The 23,291-nt window shown below is 37.5% G+C and overlaps 1 protein-coding gene across 4 annotated transcripts in view; it reads right to left on the reverse strand.

Annotated features, from left to right (window-relative positions):
- The window catches only part of sbf2 (SET binding factor 2), a 164,582-nt gene that overhangs the window by 13,527 nt on the left and 127,764 nt on the right, over positions 1–23,291 (reverse strand). Inside the window, exons 24-35 of one of the 4 annotated variants that reach the window (XM_065261503.2) lie at positions 21,758–21,933; positions 21,543–21,670; positions 21,248–21,449; positions 16,356–16,552; positions 14,987–15,124; positions 13,878–13,961; positions 8,239–8,313; positions 7,252–7,430; positions 6,318–6,494; positions 5,011–5,112; positions 1,980–2,165; positions 115–241 (exon numbers count right to left, since the gene is read on the reverse strand). In XM_065261503.2, the coding sequence (XP_065117575.1) occupies positions 115–241; positions 1,980–2,165; positions 5,011–5,112; positions 6,318–6,494; positions 7,252–7,430; positions 8,239–8,313; positions 13,878–13,961; positions 14,987–15,124; positions 16,356–16,552; positions 21,248–21,449; positions 21,543–21,670; positions 21,758–21,933 (1,771 nt within the window). The remainder of the gene's footprint in view (positions 1–114; positions 242–1,979; positions 2,166–5,010; positions 5,113–6,317; positions 6,495–7,251; positions 7,431–8,238; positions 8,314–13,877; positions 13,962–14,986; positions 15,125–16,355; positions 16,553–21,247; positions 21,450–21,542; positions 21,671–21,757; positions 21,934–23,291) is intronic. The other 3 variants (XM_065261505.2, XM_065261504.2, XM_065261509.2) reach the window with 3 other exon arrangements.

Here is a 23,291-nt window from a genome sequence, read left to right on the forward strand (position 1 = left end):
TTAAGTGTCTGTAGTAATACTTTATTTGAAAAACATTTGTGTCAGTAAAAAATGAAATATTGTATTGTGGAAAAACTTGTACTTCAGAAAAGACGATGAGTTGCTTATACACACCATGTTCCAGTCGCTCGTAGTCCGAGTCCAGCAGGAAGTTCTTGAAGCGGTTGGAGGCGTAGTGATATGCCAGAAACTTCAGATAGTATTGATTAAACTCAAACTCGAGAGGGTTCTGGTTATGAATCTGGAACGAGAATCAGATCGGTCACATCACTTGCCTTATCTCACAGCAACAGCGAATCAACAATCTGCGCTGAACAATGAAATGATTTATTAAAGGCCCAGAAAATAATCGAAATACCCCAAATAACAACAAGGAGGGACACAATGTGATAACGTGCAGCCAAGCAGGACCTGAATAGAAAAGCCTGCGAAGTTCTCACACTCCTGGCCACCTGGACTTCCTTGCAAAAACAACAGCTGCCTCTAAGATGAGACGCTTCTATTTTCAGACGCTTTCGCTGTATTTCGGAGATCTGTGACATTGCCTGATCTCCTCAGCTGGCTCGTTCTACAGCTTGATTTCATCACACATTCTTAGAAACAATGTGTTTTTGTAAGTGCATGAAGATGCATATCTTTAGTGGGGTAAAAACAACTTCCATTCTAATACAGGACAGGACAACACGACCTCGACCGCTTTCAAAAAGTGCAGTTTTACACTGATGATATTGGGATGTGATGGCGAAACACACTAGCACGGAAGATGCCTGCCGTAGGTTGAAACGCCATATGTGTATGATAATTTCAAAAAGAGCTGTGGGTCAGATAAAGGGGCTGAATAAGAAACTTGCCCACCATGGGGATCGCAAAAAAGTGTGTGCATGCATTCTGACAGCTAAGTCTTTCTCTTCCTCCTCCTCAGCTGGCTAGATGCTGCAGGAATGCTGTGAGCTCATGGACAAAACATGGTGGGAACAAGAGAGGGGTGTGTGTGTAAGAGACGGAGCAATTGGTTGTTATTAAGCAGACACTTCATCCAGAATGTTCATCTCTGAACCAACCTGAGGTGAAGATGCCCTGCCTAATGGCAGAATGTCATGAAACATTTTGATAAAAATATGTAACTGTAAAGTAAGAGTATCAAAATAAGAAGCATACAGTTACAAACATTACATCATGTACTATTTTGCACATGATTTCAAATGACATCATACAAAACAAATTTGTTGTTTTTTCCACATTTAAGGGGAAATTTTTCATTACCGCAACGTGTCCATGACTGGATTTGTTTTTTTTTAAATGGAAATATTTATAATAAAAAAATTAAAAAAAATAAAAATCTTCAGTGCATGTTATACTATAAACATTTACAGTAAAGAAACATGTGGTATTTGATGATCATTGGTAAATGTAGAGACAATAATAAGGAATATAAATGTGTCCAAGACCAATTTTCTCATCCTCCGCAACAATTTTCAATCATTGTTTAAGCCTTCAATGAACTGACATTTTCAAAAAAATAGTTGAAAGGGACATAATTGACTGTGACATTCAAGCAGTTCTTATTTTTTCTCTCCAAATAAAAGTTGAAATTTTGTTTGTCATTGTACATAAACAACTTTTTAGCTCTCATTACCGAAACATGAGTTTGTAAATGCATATATTTGATGTATATATTTTATATGTATATATTTTGATAATGATAATCTAAAAAATTGAAATAATTCTATATGAAATATTTTTTAAATCCTCTAAAATGAATGGTTATAGTAAGTTCAGACCTTGGCTTCAAGTGCTTTTTATAAAATTCTGATGCTGGACACCTTCTAAATCTGGATTTCGTGAGAATCACCAACATGCTTCACCCCTCAGAGCTACCATGATAGCCCAAATACTGAATATATATTAGTGGGGTTGCAAGTTCAAAGATCTTATTATTTATTATTATTACATCACTTTGGATAAAAGTGTTCACTTGCCTGGTGGACACAATCCAGAAACTGTAGGAAGATGGGGGTAAATCCGCTGCCCTGGCTGCTGGGGGTCAGGTTGCTGCGTTGGCTGAATTTGTGGCCGAAGGAAAGCCACTCTTTCTCCACAAGCACCTGAAATCCCTCCAGGGTCCTGTAGAACGGATCACTGAGCAGCTGGGCGAGAGAGACCACCTAAAGTAAAGACGGAAAGAAAGGTTTCTTTTCGGAAAAAATACTGGACAAAGCGTAATGTCTTCTCGATTGAACAAAGAAAGACATAAAAATTTTGGATGACATGGGGGTGAGTCAATTATCAGAATTTTTGTATGAAAGTGGAATATATATCAGACCAATCTTAAATCTCCCTTTTCTTTCTAAAATATTGGAAAAGGTAGTGGCAAGTTAGCTATGTGCATTCTTAGTGAATAATAGTACGTATAAAAACTTCCAATCAGGATTCAGGCCCCATCATAGCACAGAGACAGCACTGCTTAAAGTTACAAATGACCTCCTTTTAACATACGATCGTGGTGAATCTCAATCCTTATATTACTAGACCTCAGTGCAGCCTTTGACACAATAGATCACACAATCTTATAGACTAGAAAACTATGTTGCCATCAGTGGTCCGGCGCTAGCATGGTTTAAATCGTATCTAACCAATCGCTATCATTTTGTCTATGTAAATGAGGAAGAGTCATATCACGCCCCGGTTAAATAAGGCGTACCACAGGGATCCGTTTTAGGTCCTGTCCTGTTCTCTTTATATTTGTTTACTCTAGGAGACATCATCAGGAAACATAACATAAGTTTTCACTGCTGATACCCAGCTTTACATCTCCTCTCATCCTAGTGAAACACACCAGCTCTGTAAACTAACAGACTGTATTTGCGATTAAGGGTGCACCACACCTCCACAGATTGAAAGCTTTTTCATGTGACAGATCACAATGTGTTCTCCCCTACAGAGCCAGACATATGGAGCCTATTTAGGCAAAGTACAGCAGATCAGGTCTACAGAGAGAATGGCAGGATGATCAAGAGTCAGAAAATGTGATATAGAGACAATCAATACCCAACACGTGTTCGATTTTGGCTCTGATCACAGAACAGCTCAACTTTACAAGCCTAGTCGACACAAAGCACAATTCTGTTACTAATGACGAGCTGCTGATCGAACGGATATGGAAAATGTGAGCTATGAAGGCAAAAATGTGACAATTATGATGTTCTGCAACACATGGGGACCATTCAAAATAAACGTTAAAGGTAAAATCATACAGTGTTTACTTCTATCTCAGTTTAATGTCTAGCCAAAAATATTAACAGGGCCTACACAGTGTCCAAACAGTGTGGCAGGTTCAAACAAGTTCTCTTCTCTTCCTCAACTAAAGCCAGGTAGACACCAAAAGTTTTTTTTAAATCTTATCAGATTTTCAAAATGTGAGAGACCACAAACCTGATGAAAAAAATTGACGATTCAACATGTTTATTCCTATAGTGTGTAGACGGCCGCTATGTGGTCATGACAGCACACCGCGCACCATCAGATTAACTTCACAAACATCGCGAGTCTCAGCTGAGGACAAAGATCTCGCAATGTTTTCTCGCGTCCAAACATAAATTCACAGTAAACAAACATGGCAAACAACGGGCATAAAGAAATTATATTAATAATTTTTTTTAATGATTTGCGATCGGTGCGATCCCCGACGTGCTTTCGAGCAGATTCAGAAGCTCTTAATGCAATGTGCACCACAGGAAAATCTGTTAAGATAATCACTGCAACCACAGGATCAGGACTCTACCTAGGATTGTCGTAAGGGGGAAAATCGGCCCAAATTCAGCCCGAATATCGTTTATAAAGTTTTTGTTTACATCACATATGTGTGTAAACTGTGTATAATAAATATGTATATATATATAAATATGAACACATTCATGTATAATTTTAAGAATTTTTTTTTTATATAGTAAGTATTTATATTTATATATAATATAAATTATACATAAATATACAAATGTATATACACATGTAAACATTTCTAAAACATATACATGCATGTGTGTACATTTATTTATACACAGTTCACACACATATATGACGTAAACAAAAACTTTTATTCTGTTAACGATTAATCGCGATTAATCGTTAAGCATGCACCCGACCGACGTTTTCAACTAACCCGCCCGCAACTCGGACTGCAAAAAAATATAGTGTACCCGACCTGCCTCCTGGCCCACATTTTTTTTTTAAGTAGTAATTGTTTAAAATACTTAATTGGCATCTTTATTTCAAACGACCAGAACGACCGCGACCAGAATATCATTAAAAATTAGTGCTGGGCATAGATTAATCTAGATTTATCTCATACAAAATAAAAGTATTTTTTTGCATAACACATGAGTTTGTGCTGTGTGTAATTATTATGTATAAATAAATACACACACATTCATGTATGTATTTAAGAAACATTTACATGTGTATATATATTTATTTCTATTTCTATATATTCTATATTATATATAAATTAAAAAAAATGATATATAAATAAAACATTGTGTGTGTGTGTGTGTGTTTAAATATACATAATATTTACACACAGCACAAACTCATACATTATGCAAAAAATTACTTTTATTTTGTATGAGATTAATCTATGCCCAGCCCTATTAAAAATATTTTTGGATGACTCGTAACCGCGGGTAACCGCCAGTGACTGCAGGCACCCGCTCATTTTGGATCAACCCGCACATCCCTGGTGTGTACCCAGCTTGGATGGGCAACTTCCTGTTGCTCAATTGGTATAAGGTAAAGTCATGGGTTTGAATCTCAACTAACATGCACTTTCTATAAAAGCATCTGCCAAATGCATACATATAATCTCTCTATTGCAAATTCTGTTGGTTGCCTAAAAATGAAAAAACTAAATGTGTCAATATTTGAATCAGAGCAGATGAAGGGGAAGTGCATCTGCATTGCTAATGTAGCTGAACTGTTGTGTGTGGGACACGTGTATGAGAAAACGGCACTCACCTGTGTGGTGATGTCCCAACCATCCTCAAGACTAACCAGTACGGATGATCCGCTGTCTAACAACTCCACCACAACCAGAGCCAACTGCAGGAGCTTGTGTATCTGTTAAACACACACACAGGCATAAACATACACATATATACACACACACAGAGAGTACAAAACACATCCTAAGTTTAGCTGTTATTGTAATGTTAACTGCTGACTAGGAGCTCTGAAGTGTTTTGGCAGAGATCCCTCAAGATAATATTGTTCTAGTGTACGAGAGACGGCGTTTTATAGGGGCAAAGGGGCTCATGGGTGCATGGCTTTTAAGTGTGGTAAGCAACTTTAGTTTTTCTGTAACTTTTCCCATCTTTGTCTCGTTTAATTTCCCAGGGTACTGCAGCTTGGGGAAAAATGTTACACAGGGTCAAAGTCACAGAGGGCAAAGAGCTTCTGGCTTTCTCACATTGCTGCCAATGGCATATACCGTAAGCAGCTCTGAGCTACGATAAGCGGATAACGCATAGGTATTGTACGTTCAGAGGTCACGGCGACTGAATAAAGACATATTTTTCTTGTTGAGAAATTTTGACACCAGTCCATCTTCCAATCGTTGCTGTATAGTCCAGATACAGCACACTTTCTAAAGGGTACCCCAACTTTAAACACATGGCGTAATAGAATTGGCTATACGAATGTAAAATTAAAAACAGGTCAAATGTCATAGTTCAAAAAATCTTTTCACTTTAAGGATGCTATTAAGTTTACATTACAATACTTGACGTCAAATGATTGCAATTAGGGATGCATAATGATTAATCGCAATTAATCTATATAGCAGAATAAAAGTTTTTGTTTACATCATATGTTTGTGTGAACTGTGCATAATAATTATGCATATATAAATACGCACACATGCATGTATAATTTTAAGAATATAAATATATTAGAGCTAGGCATAGATTAATCTACAAAATAAAAGTAATTTTTTGCATAACATATGAGTTTGTGCTGCATGTAATTATTATGTATATATAAATACACACACATTCATGTATGTATTTAAGAAACATTTACATGTGTTTATATATTTATTTATATTTTTATATATTCTAAATTATAAAAATATTCTTAAACGATATTTAAATAAAACATTTCTTAAATGTATATATATATGTATGTGTGTGTGTTTAAATATACATAATTTTTACACCCATTACAAACTCATATATTATGCAAAAATTACTTTTATTTTGTATGAGATTAATCTAGAATCTGCAATGTCAATAAAAAGGTGCAGGATTTGTGAAGTGATATCTGACCTGCACCATCCATTCACTCTCCTCCAGTGCTTTCAGGAACGAATCCTCTGTGTCCGAGGGCATCGAGCTGGGTGCGCACGTCCTCAGAAGTTTCTTGAATGAGCTTTTCACCTGCTTCATATCCGCAAACTCTATTGGGACCAGTTCACAATTCAGTGCCAAGTCCAGTTTGACTCCCTGTCATGGGAAAGCATTTGATATAAACGTTGTATTTAGGTACTAAAATAAAACATGGTACAAGTTCTGCTAGTCTCCAATCCAGAGTCATAAATTTCTGGCTCATAAAAGCATTTCTTTTATTCTATCCCAAACCATAATAACAGAGCAACTGTCTTACTAATGCGTAACTTCAACATAAAAAGCCACAACAAGAAGTCCAAACACAGTTTATGAAGTAGGTAAGTGCATCCAAGTAACTGATTTATTTCAACGACTCATTTTACGTTATTCATTAGGAAGTGTATCATTAATAAGATTTAAACCAGAAGAGTTCCTGCAAATGTCCAAATGTAAAGACAATTTCGGCAAAGCAAACAAATTATGTCTATATCTCATGGCTTTTAGGAACGGCTATTATTTATGCACATGTTTATCACGCACAAGGGAGAACACTGTCCAAGTATGTCAGGGTGAAATAGTAAATCTCTATGAAAAAAGTAACATTTAAAGCAGTGGTCCACAACATTTTTAGCATGTAGGGTGCATTCCTGCGCACCCCCCCCCCAAAAAAATCTCTAACTTAGAATTTGAATTAAACAAAAAATATTCAATTATACAATGTGGTGCTGTTGGTTAGCGGTTTCATTACACAGAATTTATAATAAATTATTACATATTACATAATGTCATAAAACTGGGGCCCCCCCTGGGACCATCTTGGGCCCCCTCCAGTTTTAAAACCACTGACTTAAAGTAACGATATATAACATTTTACCCTGAGGTGGGACTTCTCGCCAAAGATGTAGAGAGCTGCTTGATGCTTCAGAAGTTGGTTCTGGAGGTTCTCGATGACTGTAGGGGGCGCCAGATCCTTGCCGGCCAATCGCGCGCCCACATCGGGAGCAGTGGTGTGCTGGCTGAATCTGCTGCTGGAGCGCAGGCTGGCCCACACACCTTTCAGAGAGAGGAAATAAATTAGAGGCATGTGAGCACAGGTTAGGCAGAAGTACAAAACAAACTGTTATAATAAACATCTACTTCCAGACAGATTCTGTTGGAGGGTTTCAGTGCCGATTACGGGGGGAAATTTGCTAAATCGATTTAAAATGTGGTAATAGTAAAATATTGTGTCCAGAAACCAGTAAATCATGCCGAGCATGCAATGTGTTGTGGATTTAAGAAACACCTATCTGATAGCTGTGTATGCCTTTATATGAAATGATCTGCTAGATGCATTCATATAAATGTAAATGTGAAGTTAAGAGTACTACATTATTTCCTATATTTTATAAACTCAGGGGGATGTGACGAATTTCATAAGTGCCGTGTTTACATTGTGCGTGCAGATTTCATGTAGACCAATTAATATCCATCCTGTCTAACGACCAATGGAAACTTCAGAGTAAAATCTCAGCATTTATTTTTATTGGGAAAACATAATCATCCGGTTTACTGAGCTCACTCCTAATATTTAGACATCTGTTATGCGGATGATTGAGACAAAATATTTGCTCTGGTAGTAATCAGGGTCAATGATCCGGTTCAGTGCCGACTCAAATCATCAGGTAATACACCGAGCATGCACTGAATTACCGCGGTGCAGACCTGATCACACGCACGACACGCAGGAAGCAATCTGGTTAAACTAAAGTTACCTACAAGTGGTGACCTGATTATGAACAGAGGATTATGAATGGGAGCGTTAGGAACATGGATATTATGGATTAGGTTAGTGGGAATGAGTAAAACAGAGCAACTTTACCTTGATTGTGCATTCTCCCCTTAGCCGAAGCTTTTTGGTGTGAGTGAGTGAAAAGTTTATCCCTGTACCCGAGTACTGGTAGATTAGGAGGCGGTAGTTGGTGGTGGTACAGAGAAACAGGAAATAAAAAGAGAGAAAATAATACAAAATTCACACACATGCAATGATTACCCCCTCCGAAAAGAGACAGGACAGACATCAGCACCTCAGATTACAGAGACAGACAAGTGCAAGACTGTTCATGGGGCAATGACAGATTTAGTTGAAGCACAAATGAATATGCAATCTTTGCATTAATGTCTTTAATGATTGTATTTGTTTGATTATTTAGTAATGCATATTGTTACAATTAAGCAGCTTTACAGAAAATATAAAATTTAAATGGCTACAAACTTGAGTAGTGCAATTATTTTATTTATTACAAAAAGTTCAACTAATAACACAAAAATATAAAATATCAATTAGGGGTGGTCTCCCGGATATGGCTTACCCTAGACTAAAATGCATGTTTGGACTACATTAATTTAAAAACAACTTACACTGACACATCCTAAAAGATTAGTCAATTTTCTTAAAAAAAAAAAAAAAATCCAGATAATTTACTCTCCACCATGTCATCTAAAATGTTGATATCTTTCTTTGTTCAGTCGAGAAGAAATTCTGTTTTTTGAGGAAAACATTCCAGGACTTTTCTCATTTTAATGGACTTTAATGGACCCCAACACTTATTAGTTTTAATGTAGTTTAAAATTGCAGTTTCAACGGACTCTAAACGATCCCAAACGAGGCATAAGGGTCTTATCTAGTGAAACGATTGTCATTTTTGGCAAGAAAAAAAAATGTATGCACTTTTAAACCACAACTTCTCGTCTCTCCCGGTCCTGTGACGTGCCAAAGTGACCTCACGTAATACGTCAAGAGGTCACAAATGACGTATGCAAAACTACGCCCCCCAGTGCTTACAAGTGTGGAGAAAGAGGACCGTTCCAAAGTTGTTGTATGTCGAACGATACTAATTAATGTCAGTTTATTGATTAAAATGGTCCGCAAATGTGCGTTTCATATATGTAACACGTGACCTTTCCACAGCATTACGCAATACGTGAGGTCGTACTTGAGTAGGACCAGAGAAGTTTTGGTTTAAAAGTGCATATTTTTATTTTATTTTACCGTTTCGCTAGATAAGACCCTTATGCCTTGTTTGAGATCATTTAGAGTCCTTTGAAACTGCATTTTTAAACTGTTAAGTGTTGGGGTCCATTAAAGTCCATTAAAATGAAAAAAATCCTCAAATGTTTTCTTTTCGACTGAACAAAGAAAGAGATCAACATTTTGGATGACGTGGTGGTAAGTAAATCATCTGAATTTTTTTTTTTTAAGAAAATTGACTAATCCTTTAACATCAATACCATTGTTTTGTCTTAAGATGCACACCAGTATTGTTTTTGTAAGATATGTTTGTAAAAACTATTTAAATGTCCCTGTTTAAAAGTCCTAGTCCTGGATTAATCTAAACCCCTTATATTTAAGTATATAATTTAACTATACTAAAGTTAGTATAATATAGAAAAATTACATCATTGCCTCATAACAGATCAGGCATTTAAGATCATTTCAGACTGATGTGAAGTTTGCAAAGATGGACATCATTGAAAACAAGAAAGAGAATGGATTGATGAACCATAAAACCTTTAAGTTTCACATAAATGACAGAAACATTATAATCGATGAGATGATTACATGAGGATAAAAAATAAACAATATTTTTGCACATTTAAAAAATATTTAAATGTGCATGATCACCAATAATGCATTTTACAACTGCTAAGTCTTTTGTCCAAATTATATGCCCTGTCTTGGAAGTTTGGGTTTTTTAATTGACCATTTCCAAGTATTAACTCTTTAACATGCTGCTGATCATATGATAAATGTACAGTAAGTTGGTTCCTGTTTCATCATTGTGTAGACCAGAAAGTGTAATTTTCCTGTAGTAGTAGAATTCCTGCTAGCAACAGTTAAAATTATGCTGCATTTGCAATTATGAAATTATTAAGAAATGCCAACCTTAAATGCAGAAGTGATAATGTGCTCATGATGGGAATAAGAGAGATTACAGTGTTTCGAGAATTTTAATAATAGGAGTTACAAGAAAAAGCATGAGTATATGTTTTAAAACCATGGGCTGTTTTTCCAAGAACACCAGCCATTATGACCTGACATAAAATTTCGTATGCCAAAACAATTTAGGCAACAAAAATAATTAGATGAGCATTAACTGGTGGTAATTTTCAAAAATACCTTATGCACATACGTTCACATCTTATATTTATCTCATATTAACCTATCAGATGATGCTTGTCACAGAAACATGCAATAGCAAGGCGATGAGAACACACATTATTAAAGCACCCATAAGACACGCTATTTTTGCCTATCTCATGTTCTTCTTGAGTACCTATATAGTAGTGTTGCATTCTTCACATCTTTGAATAGTCTTTAGCTGTATCAGATTTATAAAAGACAAAGCTCTAGCGATTGTTTCTGGAAAAACACGAGATCCCGAAAGTCAAGAGCACGCAAAATACACAAAACATTGTTTCTATAAACCTGGCTTACTTGGAAAGCTGAAAAAGGCTTTTTTTGTCCTTACATCCAAAAACTCACTTCTTCTTTCATGCGATTGATAATTCTTGATATGAAACAAAGCTGTCGCGTGCATTGATGCATGTAACTTCTGTTTGAAGAAACAATACTAATGAACTTCCTCGTTCTCGCTCTTACTCTGATTGACTTGTGGGCGTGCTTTTCTGGGGGAAGTGCTATAAAAGAAATATGGGTACCTAACGGGTACCCATATTTGAATTTTTCTTTTTCAAAACAGGCAAAAATATGAGATTATTGCATTTTTGTAAAGGACTTTTGTTCTTTGATCAAAACATACAGAGAATTTACTGTTTGACCTTAGCGGTTGCTTCTGGGTTGTAGAAGTTGTGTAAGAAATACGGATTGCCACAAAAACTGGTAGGGAAGCGTTTTGTCTTAATTAAAGATTTAACCCGTCAATGGCGGGGAATGAGTTAAGAACCACTTTCTCCAACTCAACTTTGTCTTTGTACATTTATCCACAGATGAAGCGTGAACTCTACGAAAGATGCTGTGCACTGTGTTGCCAAGTCCTCTGCTTTTTGGGGGGTTCAGATTTGGACTACTTTTAAACTGTTTCAGTGAGCTGATTTTTTTCTGCGGGTGAAAGATGAAAGGATTTGTTCATTAGTTATTGGTAGTGATGCACAGATGTTTCGGCCGCCGATATTTATCGGCCGATTTTTGATGAATTTGAAACCATCGGCAATAGCACGAGAAAGGCCGATACCGATTGTTTATTAATTAACTGCATAAAGAAATCCATTATATGTAAAAAATGAGTTAATGTTGTTAATAAAAGAAATGCTGAATAGCAAAAACCACCTTTGAAGGTTGTCATGCTGTCTTATTATATTTGTTTTAGCTTAATTTTTGCCTCTCTTATTATGTTGGTAAGTTGAATGTTAACTGTATAGTATTGTATACAAGTGTTTAATATCGGTATCGGCCAGAAGTTGTCTGTTTAAATCGGTATCGCCCCAAAAAAAAATCCTATCGGTGCATACCTAGTTATTGGTATTTGTGCTGTGAATAGTTATTGGGATGCTTTTGGGCTAGTTTTGAATATCCAACTAGGCTGGAGTTGATAAACAAATCTGGCAACCCTGGCTATGCCCTTGCGCAGACGTTTGGTTTTGAATTATTATGTAAACATTTTAATCAGACTGCAATGTTTAAGGTACGTGTAAACTGTACTGTCGTAACCTGCAATCGGATTAAAGAGTAACTAAACCCTAAACCAACTTTTTTTAGTTAATGATCTGTAAGAATGGGTCTTTATTAGTGCTGTTCGTTGATTTTAGTAAGTTTTTGGACATTTGGATATAAAGTGTTTCAATACTACAATATATGGTGTAAAAACATCTGAGTGCTGCCCTCTTCAGGTTAAACGGTGGCTACTGCAGTTTAATTTTCTTATTGGATGGTGGGTCCAAAAAATGACTCGTGACGTAAGCAGGTTCAAGATCACCACGCCGTTATTACGATCTCACCACACACTTAGTTCGTTCCCTCAATCTCCTTGGGATCTGCCCACTTTTCTTGCATTTTTCAAATATTGCCAGTGGGTGGAGTCAGGCTCTGACCAGGGGTTTAGTTACGCTTTAAATTCAATTGGAATGACACATTTTTGTGCATGTAAACATAGCTATTGAAATTTTTAACTATTTTAAAAAGATTTGTTCAACCAAAAATGAATAATTTACCCATTACAGCTTCACTTTATGTATCCCTTAGATAACTTTGATATCAGAACACAAAACTTTTATATGAATGGGAGTACACAACACCAAAGCTCTTTTCAGATGAACTATTTCTTAAAAGAAAAATCCAGATAATTTACTCACCACCATGTCATCCAAAATGTTGATGTCTTTCTTTGTTCAGTCAAGTCGAGTTTTTTGAGGAAAACATTGCAGGATTTTTCTCATTTTAATGGACTTTAATAGAGCCCAACATTTAATACTTAACTCAACACTTAACAGTTTTTTTCAACGGAGTTTCAAAGGACTCTAAACGATCCCAAACGAGGCATAAGGGTCTTATCTAGCGAAACGATTGTCATTTTTGACAAGAAAAATAAAAAATATCCACTTTTAAAGCACAACTTCTCGTTTAAATCCGGTCGTCATGCGCTAGCGTGACCCGACGCAATACGTCATGACGTCAAGAGGTCACAGAGGACGAACGCGAAACTACGCCCCAGTGTTTACAAGTGTGTTGAAAGAGGACCGTTCCTACGTTGTTGTATGTCAACTGATACTAATTAATGTCTTTGTGTCAGTTTATTGTTTACAAGGGTCGGCAAATGTGCGTTTTATATATGTAACACGTGACCTCCCTACGTCACTACGCATTTACGTCAGGTCACGCTGGACCGGACCTAGATGAAAAGTTGTGGTTTAAAAGAGCATATTTTTTATTTTTCTTGTCAAAAATGACAATCGTTTTGCTAGATAAGACCCTTATGCCTTGTTTGGGATCGTTTATAGTCCTTTGAAACTCCGTTGAAAAAAACTGTTAAGTGTTGAGTTAAGTATTAAATGTTGGGCTCTATTAAAGTCCATTAAAATGAGAAAAATCCTGCAATGTTTTCCTCAAAAAACATAATTTCTTCTCGACTGAACAAAGAAAGACATCAACATTTTGGATGACATGGTGGTGAGTAAATTATCTGGATTTTTCTTTAAGAAAATGGAATATTCCTTTTAAATAATCCCTATTCTTTGGAAAAAAGTAGTTCTTTGTCACTACATCAACACCAAGATACAAATACTCATTTATCATACTCAAGAGTCTATATGACCTTTTTATGTAAAAAAAAAAAAAAAACTCTTGACTGTGGTGACTGAAAGTCCTGCAAAGCAGTTTGGGTGTTATGTGTGAGACCGAGGTTTGTGACCATAACAGAGTAATGTCAACTAAAGATATCAAATGAAGGATGGCGAATTTGTTTTCTTGAAATCATGTGGAATAAGGATAAGAAGCCCACTCACCTCCTCTAGTAAAGCTATTGGCGAAGGGAATGTCTAATTGGACAGGGGCCATCTTTGGTATTCTTGATGCGCGTCTTTCAGTAGCTAAACAGATAAAGACACACAGTACAGCATGCATCATGCACCTTGAGCAAACCAGACATCATGGCTCTGTCCCAAAGCCAAGTGTGGCCTACATGAATGGCCTACATAGACAGCTTCTGCATCTTCTCCCCATCCAAAACACAAAGCATTTATGTTAACAGTGACTTGGGCATGTGAATGAAACATCACAGTAGTCCAACAAGCAAAAAAATAAAATAAAAAATGACACCCTCATATCTTGATATAAACACATCAACATCATTTTCAACATTTACCATCTGCGATTCTTTTATTGCAATGCATTCTGTGATTCCCTTATCCTGAAGGAATCATGCTGTCATATATAAAATTTCACTGTTTACAGTTTGCAAAATGATCTAATGCCCATGATGCACAAATGCTGACTAGTCGATTTGGTTTGGAACAGAGCTCAAGACATCAGATAAGTTGACATGACATTTCTCAAAACACTTCAAATTAGTTGGCATGACATCTCAACCCTGAAACCCTTGTGCATGCTATAACAGATCCAGATTAGTATGGATCAGACGAGCATTTAAGCAGAATCACATGCTTTAATGCTTAACATGCTTAAATCAGATGCTGGTTTAGCAGGCTATAAACAAGTCTGTTGTAACCGACTCTCATTTTGATTATCACAACTAAAGGTCTGTTTTGTATCGAGGAAACTTTAAAATCTGCCACCCTCAGGGATAAGAGCAAAGCAGGTGTGGATAAATGAAACATGATGGTGCAGATATAGCGCAGCTGACAGGGCAGGATCTGTGTGGTCGGAATCATCTGTATTAAAGCTGTGGGGAGTGCAAAGAGGAGGACGGATGGTGACTTTGTGTCTTGCTTTCCTTACATAACCACAAAATTGTGCACCAGTTCCTCTGGAGATCAGCCCCCGAAACATAAATAACAATGTGCGCAACCGAGAGGACACCAGGAAGAACCCAAAGAAACAGACTTCGGATAAAAGATCAGGTGGATGCACATTAAAGCTTGGTTTTTATAGATACCTGGAGACAAGCCAACGACGGAGCGGTTACTGAGGGTGTTGCTGCCGTTGGGCTTAACATAGATGGGGATGGAGCTGAGGATAGCCTGCAGGTACTTCTCCTGTTCCAGACTGCTGGAGGACTCTGAAGATGCTGGAGCTGGTGACACCAAGAGGAAGTCAGAATAATCATAATCCCTCACTAACTCTGATTTTAGTCAATTATAATCTGTATGTAAAGCTGAATACTACATTAAGTGTTAAGTGCACTAAAGGTAAATTTGTGTGCAAAGATCGTTGCTTGTTTAGTCTAACAATTCAGCTTTTTTAAGTGGACAAGAGTTAAAGGAATAGTCTGTTTTCTTAAAAGAAAAATCCAGATAATTTACTCACCACCATGTCATCCAAAATGTTGACGTCTTTCTTTGTTCAGTCGAGAAGAAGAAATTATGTTTTTTTTGAGGAAAACATTGCAGGATACTTCTCATTTTAATGGACGCCAACACTTAACACTTAACTCAACACGTAATAGTTTTTTTAACTGAGATTCAAAGGACTCTAAACGATCCCAAACGAGGCATAAGGGTCTTATCTAGTGAAACGATTTTCATTTTTGACAAGAAAAATAACAAATATACACTTTTAAACCACAATTTCTCATCTAGGTCCGATCCAGCGCGACCTAACGTAAATGCGTAGTGATGTAGGGAGGTCACGTGTTACATATATAAAACGCACATTTGCGGACCATTGTAAACAATAAACTGACACAAAGACATTAATTAGTATCATTCCACATACAACAACGTAGGAACGGTCCTCTTTCTCAACACTTGTAAACACTGGGGCGGAGTTTCGCGTTCGTCCTCTGTGACCTCTTGACGTATTGCGTGGGGTCACGCTGACGCATCACGACCGGATCTAGATGAAAAGTTGTGCTTTAAAAGAGCATATTTTTTATTTTTTATGTCAAAAATGACAAACGTTTTGCTAGATAAGACCCTTATGCCTCGTTTGGGATCGTTTAGAGTCCTTTGAAACTCCGTTGAAAAAAAAACTGTTAAGTGTTGAGTTAAGTGTTAAGTGTTGGGGTCCATTAAAGTCCATTAAAATGAGAAAAATCCTGCAATGTTTTCCTCAAAAAACATAATTTCTTCTCGACTGAACAAAGAAAGACATCAACATTTTGGATGACATGGTGGTGAGTAAATTATCTGGATTTTTCTATTAAGAAAATTGAATAATCCTTTAAGTTAGGGTTTAAAAATGCGTATGCGAATGCGTAGAATTTTTCTGCTCATTGCAATGCTTGGATGAAGCTATGGGTGTTTATGGGTGATTGCCAGGGTGTTTTGACTAAGAGTAACAGTACTTTAAATAGGAAAATGTACCTGCTGTAGAAGGATTTTGAGACTTGAAAAGGCCAACCACACTCTTGCTACTAAAACCTCCTGAACGAAGCAGAACAGCTTTGTTGCGAAGATGTTTCCAGCACAACACCGGCAGACGATTGTGCCTGTAACAACGGGACACCTTCTGCAGACTGCTGTCCTGTATGCTTTGAGGAACCACCAGCAGACCTGGATAACTGCACAATGAACAGAAATAATCAATGTTTAGTCTCGTAATATTCTCAAACCTGAAAGGTTGCCTCCTATGATGCGTTCACACCAGATGTGAATAAAGAGTTAGGCGCTAGTGATTTACATGTTACATCAATGCAAAGAAGTGATAAACATCCTGTGGCGCGAAACATCAATTGCGTTGTTGCATTGACTTAATATGTAAATCGCACGATTGATGCAATTTGTGTGAATGACGCGGCACCAATTGAGCGCATAACGCATGAGTTGCAAAATCTAAACTTTGGCAGATATTCATGCCACGTTATACGACATAGTGCTTAAGACTACAAGCTAGCTAAGGCTAGCAAATTGAGTGTATTCGCATCTGAATTTCATACGTGAATGACACAAATTTCATGCTGAATGAAGCAAGTTAACTCAAAGGGCCCTATCTTGCACCCAGCGCAATTGACTTTGTCAGTGACGCATGTATCATTCGTATTTTGCACCGGCGCACAGCGGGTTTTTCCCTCCACAGACGCACGTCGGCAAACTAGGGAATGAACTTGCGCTCCGTGGGTGGTTCAGCGCAAAAAAGGAGGTGTGTTCCGGCGCAAACCATCCCTGATGCTATTTTGCAGTTTCAAAAAACAATTGCACCACTGACCCAAAAAAAACTAGTCTAAAGTCAGTGGCGCGTTGCGCGTTGTTCATTATGCTATTTTAAGGGCGCATGCTTGACCATAATGTATAGCGTGCACAACGCGCATACACTGAGCATCTAATCTACACCGATGCAACAGTTATTTTTGCAAATCATAAATTGTTACACTTAAAAATATTAATACACGAGATAAGGGGAATCATAGTGGTGAGCATTGTGGTGATAGTTTTTATTTATTGTGTGGCTGCGTTAAAAAATTCTCATGCAAATAACGATTAAAATATTTTCATAAGTTTGTTGTGTGGCTGTATTACGTTTATTTTATATAAATAATAATTAAAATGTTTTCATAAGAAACCTTAATGTATATCAGGGATTCCCAAAGTGTGGTACGTGCACCCCTAGGGGTAAGCGAGCTGCCACCAGGGGGTGCGCGAGAGGAAAAATGTAATGGCGGTCTGTTTCTTTAAGTGGGATTTTTCCATACAATAAAAAAATAAAAAAATGAACAGTAAACATTTCCTTTGTAATCGCTTTTATTTTAAATAAAAAACTATAATTTATTAGTTTTTGATAGAAACGTAGAAAACAGCTGCTGTCTTTTTCTACGCACTGCTCTTCTGTTATGCACTGCAGCCGCTATATGCGTGCCAACTCGTTTCATTCATTCCATATTATAAATATGCTTAACTGACTGAAATCAGGGAAACTGTCATGTGGGACGTCTTATGATAAAGTTGTTAGTCACGAAGGAGGAGAGGGACCAAGAGAGAGATACTTTTTTATGGCAAAAATAGAAATAATAAAATGTGACGAGACATGGGCACAGGATACGCGAGCAATGTGTTTTCATGCATGGTAAAGAGACCGCCAATGAATTATATAATAAAATACATAAATACTTACTGTAGAGAACTTATTAAAAGCTTTCATTTAATTTTGTTTGAAACTTGAGCTGTTATAATGAATCTGCAAACTATTATACACCTTTTGTGCGAACAGTAAAGGCTTTCGTTAATGTGTTTGATGGGTCTGCACGTGACGCACTGGTAAACATGAGGAAACCTCTCATATGTCATCTATTAGCTGACGGCAGTAAGTGCACGTTTTTTACCATAGTAAACTTGAATGGCGTCTAAATATCACAGTGGTTAAACGCATACACGGGGGCGCGCATCATCTACGCTGAGCGTAGTTTCAGATGGTGCAATAGGTGTAAATATTTTTCACAATGTTAGACGTAGCTAAGCCTGACGTAGGACTATTACACCCAACTTCTTAACGTCCGGCTAGTGCAACCGGCCCTTGGTTATTTGCGCTTATTACACGGCTCTCTGGAATGCTTGATTCTGATTGGTCAGTTGAGACATTTGCAGGTTCGTTCTTTTCAAATAATAACCGCTACAAATTAATAACGCATAGCCGGACTACTTGCACGAGTAAAATCGCTCCGCGCCAATAAAGATCAATAAGATCTTTATCTGTTTGGCGCCATCTTGTGACAAACACTGGACAACCACGACGAGACACAGAGAGCTTACTGAGACTGAACTTGACAAAATAGAGCATGACAGCTACGAAGCCAACACACACAAAAACACAAAATGGGGATTAAAACTTCTCAAAGACTGGCTAAAAGAGAAAAAATGGAGACAGACAAGTATGAAGCAGAGGATCTTAATAAGGTATTACGATCATTTTATGCATCTGTGCAAAGTTTCGCGGAAGGATAAAAATGTTAATTTAAAACAAATATGCCAATAAAATGTTTCAAATTCATATTCATGTCCAGTTTTTTTTCTTATGTGGCAAGTAGCCGTGTAATAAGCGGGATAATGTAGAGGCAGCCGGTAGATATTGGGAAATAAGCCCCTTCAGTGTGATACAAGACCCTCCGCTTCGCGTCGGGTCCTGATCACACTGTCGGGGCTTATTTCCCAATAACTACCGGCTGCCTCTACATTATCCCTTACACGATTAAACATGAGTATTTATGGTGAGAAAACAAAGCTTTTTTGGATTTTTTTTTAAATGGGGATTGGGGGTGCGCCAACCCGGTTGGGACATAGAAGGGGGTGCGCAGGAAAAAAAGTTTGGGAACCCCTGATGTATATGAACTTGATTTGTAAGAGTACTTTGGGGTTGGACCTTGCTTGCGTTTCTTGGGTCCGATTTCAAAGCCCCCAAACCCTTTCAGCGGTGAGGGTGGACGCAGCGATGTCCTCTGCTGGCGTCTGTGTAGAGGCAGATCCACCTCCCGTTACACAGCGTGCCAGATTTATGCTGGCAAGCTTGGGATTCCCCCTTCTCCTGACATCATTGTAGTGCTTGGCGGATGGGGATGTCAGTTGATGAGACTGTGGCTATTTCCTCTGACGCTTGTTTGACCGACGCTGATTTGGGCGGGTTTCTCCTATCCCCATACAAAACCACTTCTCTGTCTTTGACTGCTCTTACAAGAACGTCGGTCTCCTCGGCTGTGAACCGCTCCTGGCGTACGCCTGGTAAATCCGTCATAATAATAGCAACCCGCCATGGAACTTGCGCCCTTGTGTTTAAAAGGAATGTTGGATAGCGTTCTGATTGGTTTATTTGACGTTACGCCCAAACCACACCTATGAATAATGAACCTACTTCAGACCAACCTCTTATTGATTTGCGCCTGGCGCAAGAGTTATTTCTCACGCCGGGAAAATAGCAACAGCGCCCAAGATCCGCCCACAAACTCACTTGTGCGTTGCGCTTTGCACTTGCGTTTCAGATCGTTAAAATAGGGCCCAAAATGTTCAAGCGTCTAACTAAGTGCGAATAATGTGATATATTCGCTTCATTCGCATCTGAATGCACAGTTAAAATGAAAGGATTAGTCCATTTTCTTTAAAAATAGATAAATCCAGAAAATTTACTCACCCCCATGTCATCCAAAATGCTGTCTTTCTTTGTTTAGTCGAGGAGAAATTATGTTTTTTGAGGAGAACATTTAAAGATTTTTCTCATTTTAATGGACTTTAATGGACCCCAACACTTAACAGTTTTAATGCAGTTTAAAATTACCGTTTCAAAGGACTCTAAACGATCTCAAACGAGGCATAAGGGTCTTATCTAGCGAAACGATTGTCATTTTTGGCAAGAAAAATTAAAAATTGCACTTTTAATACACAACTTCTCTTCTTCCTCTGGTCGTGTTCACGGATGACGTATGCGAAACTATGCCCCAGTGTTTACAAGTGTGGAGAAAGAGGACCGTTTCGACGTTGTTGTATGTCGAATGATACTAATTAATGTCTTTGTGTCAATTAATTGTTTGAAATGGTCCGCAAATGTGCGTTTCATATATGTGACACGTGACCTTTCCACGTCATTACGCAATTACGTGAGGTCGCGCTGGTGTGTCATAAGACCTGAGGAAGACGAGAAGTTGTGGTTTAAAAGTGCATATTTTTTATTTTTCTTGCCAAATATGACAATCGTTTCGCTAGATAAGACCCTTATACCTCATTTGAGATCTTTTAGAGTCCTTTGAAACTGCAATTTTAAACTACATTAAAACGTAGAAGTAAAAAAGTCCATTAAAATGAGAAAAATCCTGGAATGTTTTCCTCAAAAAACATAATTTCTTCTCAACTGAACAAAGAAAGACATCAACATTGTTGGATGACATGGTGGTGAGTAAATTATCTGGATTTATCTTTTTTTTTTTTTAAGAAAATTGACTAATCCTTTAATACATCAATTTCTGTGAATTTCTGTTACATACACATTTTGGGGAACCCTAGATGCAAAGATCATTTAAAATAATAGGCTGCAAAAATATGCTGCCTTGTTTTAACCATATTTTTATCCAGCATATAAAATTTGTAGATAAAGCAATCCCATAATGCACTGCAACAATATAAATTAATAAATAATATCTCCATGAAAATGGAGTGATCTATTTATAAATTATATAAGAAGAACTCACACATCTACAGTAATTTAGTACAGTATGCAATCTATGAAGGCATCTCTCTAAATGTTAAAACATAAATCTTAGGTGTGTTGGATTGTGATGTACCTGCGACACAACGAGTAAAGTCTGTTGACTGCCGTAACCCGAAAATGCTCGCCGCTTTTAGACCGAGTACTGCTTGCACTTATGGTACCCAGACCCAGCCTCTGGTAGTCACGGAAACAGGCTCTCTCTACTAACTGCTCCATAGTGGACTTCTCAGAGGCCTTCAGCGTGCTGCAGGAGGGCGGCTCTCCATCATCTGAGACTAAAGCAAATCAAATAAGAGAGAAGCGGTGATTGTTGACATACAACCCTGTGAGCATCAATACTACTGTATATGTCTCTGCAGTATGCTCACTGGAGATATCATCGTCCTCGTGCACTGTCCCGCGACTGCCCTTCTCAGTTTTCTTCAGAGTGGATTGGCGGCCCATTGTGATCTTCCCGGCTCTTTTGGCCCCTTTCACTATGGTCTTAGATAGTGTTCTATAGAAAAACAAATATTCAAAGTACAACGATAGCAGTCAATGCAATAACATGCACTTTAATAAGCATACAATGCTTAAAACTGACCTTAAACCTGTGTTTTTCTCTTTCTGTTTGGGTAATATGAGCTGTGGAGTCGTTTGTCCTGCAGCAAAAGCAAAGGTGCTGAAGATGGACAGGGGATAGCGAATCCGCTGCAGGTGTTTCCTGAAGATCTCCACCATCTCGGAGCTCACCTCCTCATCAAACGCCACCTTTACCAACTAAAACAACCCAACAAAGATACCAATTCATATTTAGTTGTTCCCTAATAAACACCCTGCTGCTAGACTGAGTGATTTATAAAGCAGTATACTGTAGTAGTTTTCAATTGAGGTCACAACTTCATGAATCTACAAAAAATCATTTGGTGGAACAAGAAATAAGCTGGATAAGAGCACGGAATAAGATCTTTCCTATTCTTCGGTAAAGAACATTCCAAAATTGAGGTTTGGCCGGACAAACGCTCATCTGTGTGACCCCACATCCCCTCACTTTGTGTCCGCCAGCTACTCGTCGGGGTCTGACCTGATCTCCCCCGTGGACTGCAGGTCTTAATGAGGACGTGGTAATGCTCCCCAGACACCGAAAGCTGGCAGACCCCCTCGAATGACCCTCGCTCTCATACAGGGCTTGATTTTACAGCTTAAGTTAGTAAAATGATTGGAATGAGCCATAAAACCTTTATAGGACTTTATAGTCCATGCATAGTGAAGAACACAACACATGTGGTTCTCTGGCTCCGTCCTCATCCATGAAAGGTGATAATGAGTCAGACAGAAACAGCAGTCTGAAGTGCACAAAATCATCTTTAACACAAACTATTTATAAAAGAATGTAAAAAAAGTTGTTGTCTGACACATCTTTTAGAAAAAGTGCTTTACAACAGATTGAATAAAATAAGAAACAGTGTTAGAAGATCTGGCCTGGTAAGAGGTTATGGGTCTGAAACCACATGGGGACTCTATGTAAAATGTGACCCTGGACCACAAAACCAGTCATAAGCATAATTTTTTAAGAGAGATTTATACATCACCAAACACCTGGATGTATGGTTTGTTAGGATAACACAATATTTGGCACAGATACAACTATTTAAAAATCTGGAATATGAAGGTGCAAAAAACATTATGGAGAAAATCGCCTTTAAAGTTCGAAAAAGTCATTAGCAACACATTTTACTGATGATACATACGGTAGGATATAATATTTCATGCAACATGATCTTTACTTAATAAAACAAGTTTGGCATGAAATATTTATAATTTTGCTGCAAATATACCTGTGCTACTTATGACTCCAGACTAAATAAACAATACCTCAAATTATGAAAAATCAAAGTTATGTATCTGATATATCATTATACTAGAAGAATGGAAAGATGTAATACTTTATTTGCTAAACTATTTTATTATTTTATGTTATTTATTATTGTTATTTTGGTGCAAAAAACTTCACTAACATTTAGTGCTGTCAAACGATTAAATCGCCTCCGAAATAATAGTTTGTATTTGCATAATTTATGTGTGTGTAATTATTATGCATATATAAATATACACATGCATGTATAAATGTAAGAATT

Source organism: Paramisgurnus dabryanus, chromosome 2 (assembly GCF_030506205.2).
Source record: "Paramisgurnus dabryanus chromosome 2, PD_genome_1.1, whole genome shotgun sequence".
Classification (NCBI taxonomy): Eukaryota; Metazoa; Chordata; class Actinopteri; order Cypriniformes; family Cobitidae; genus Paramisgurnus; species Paramisgurnus dabryanus.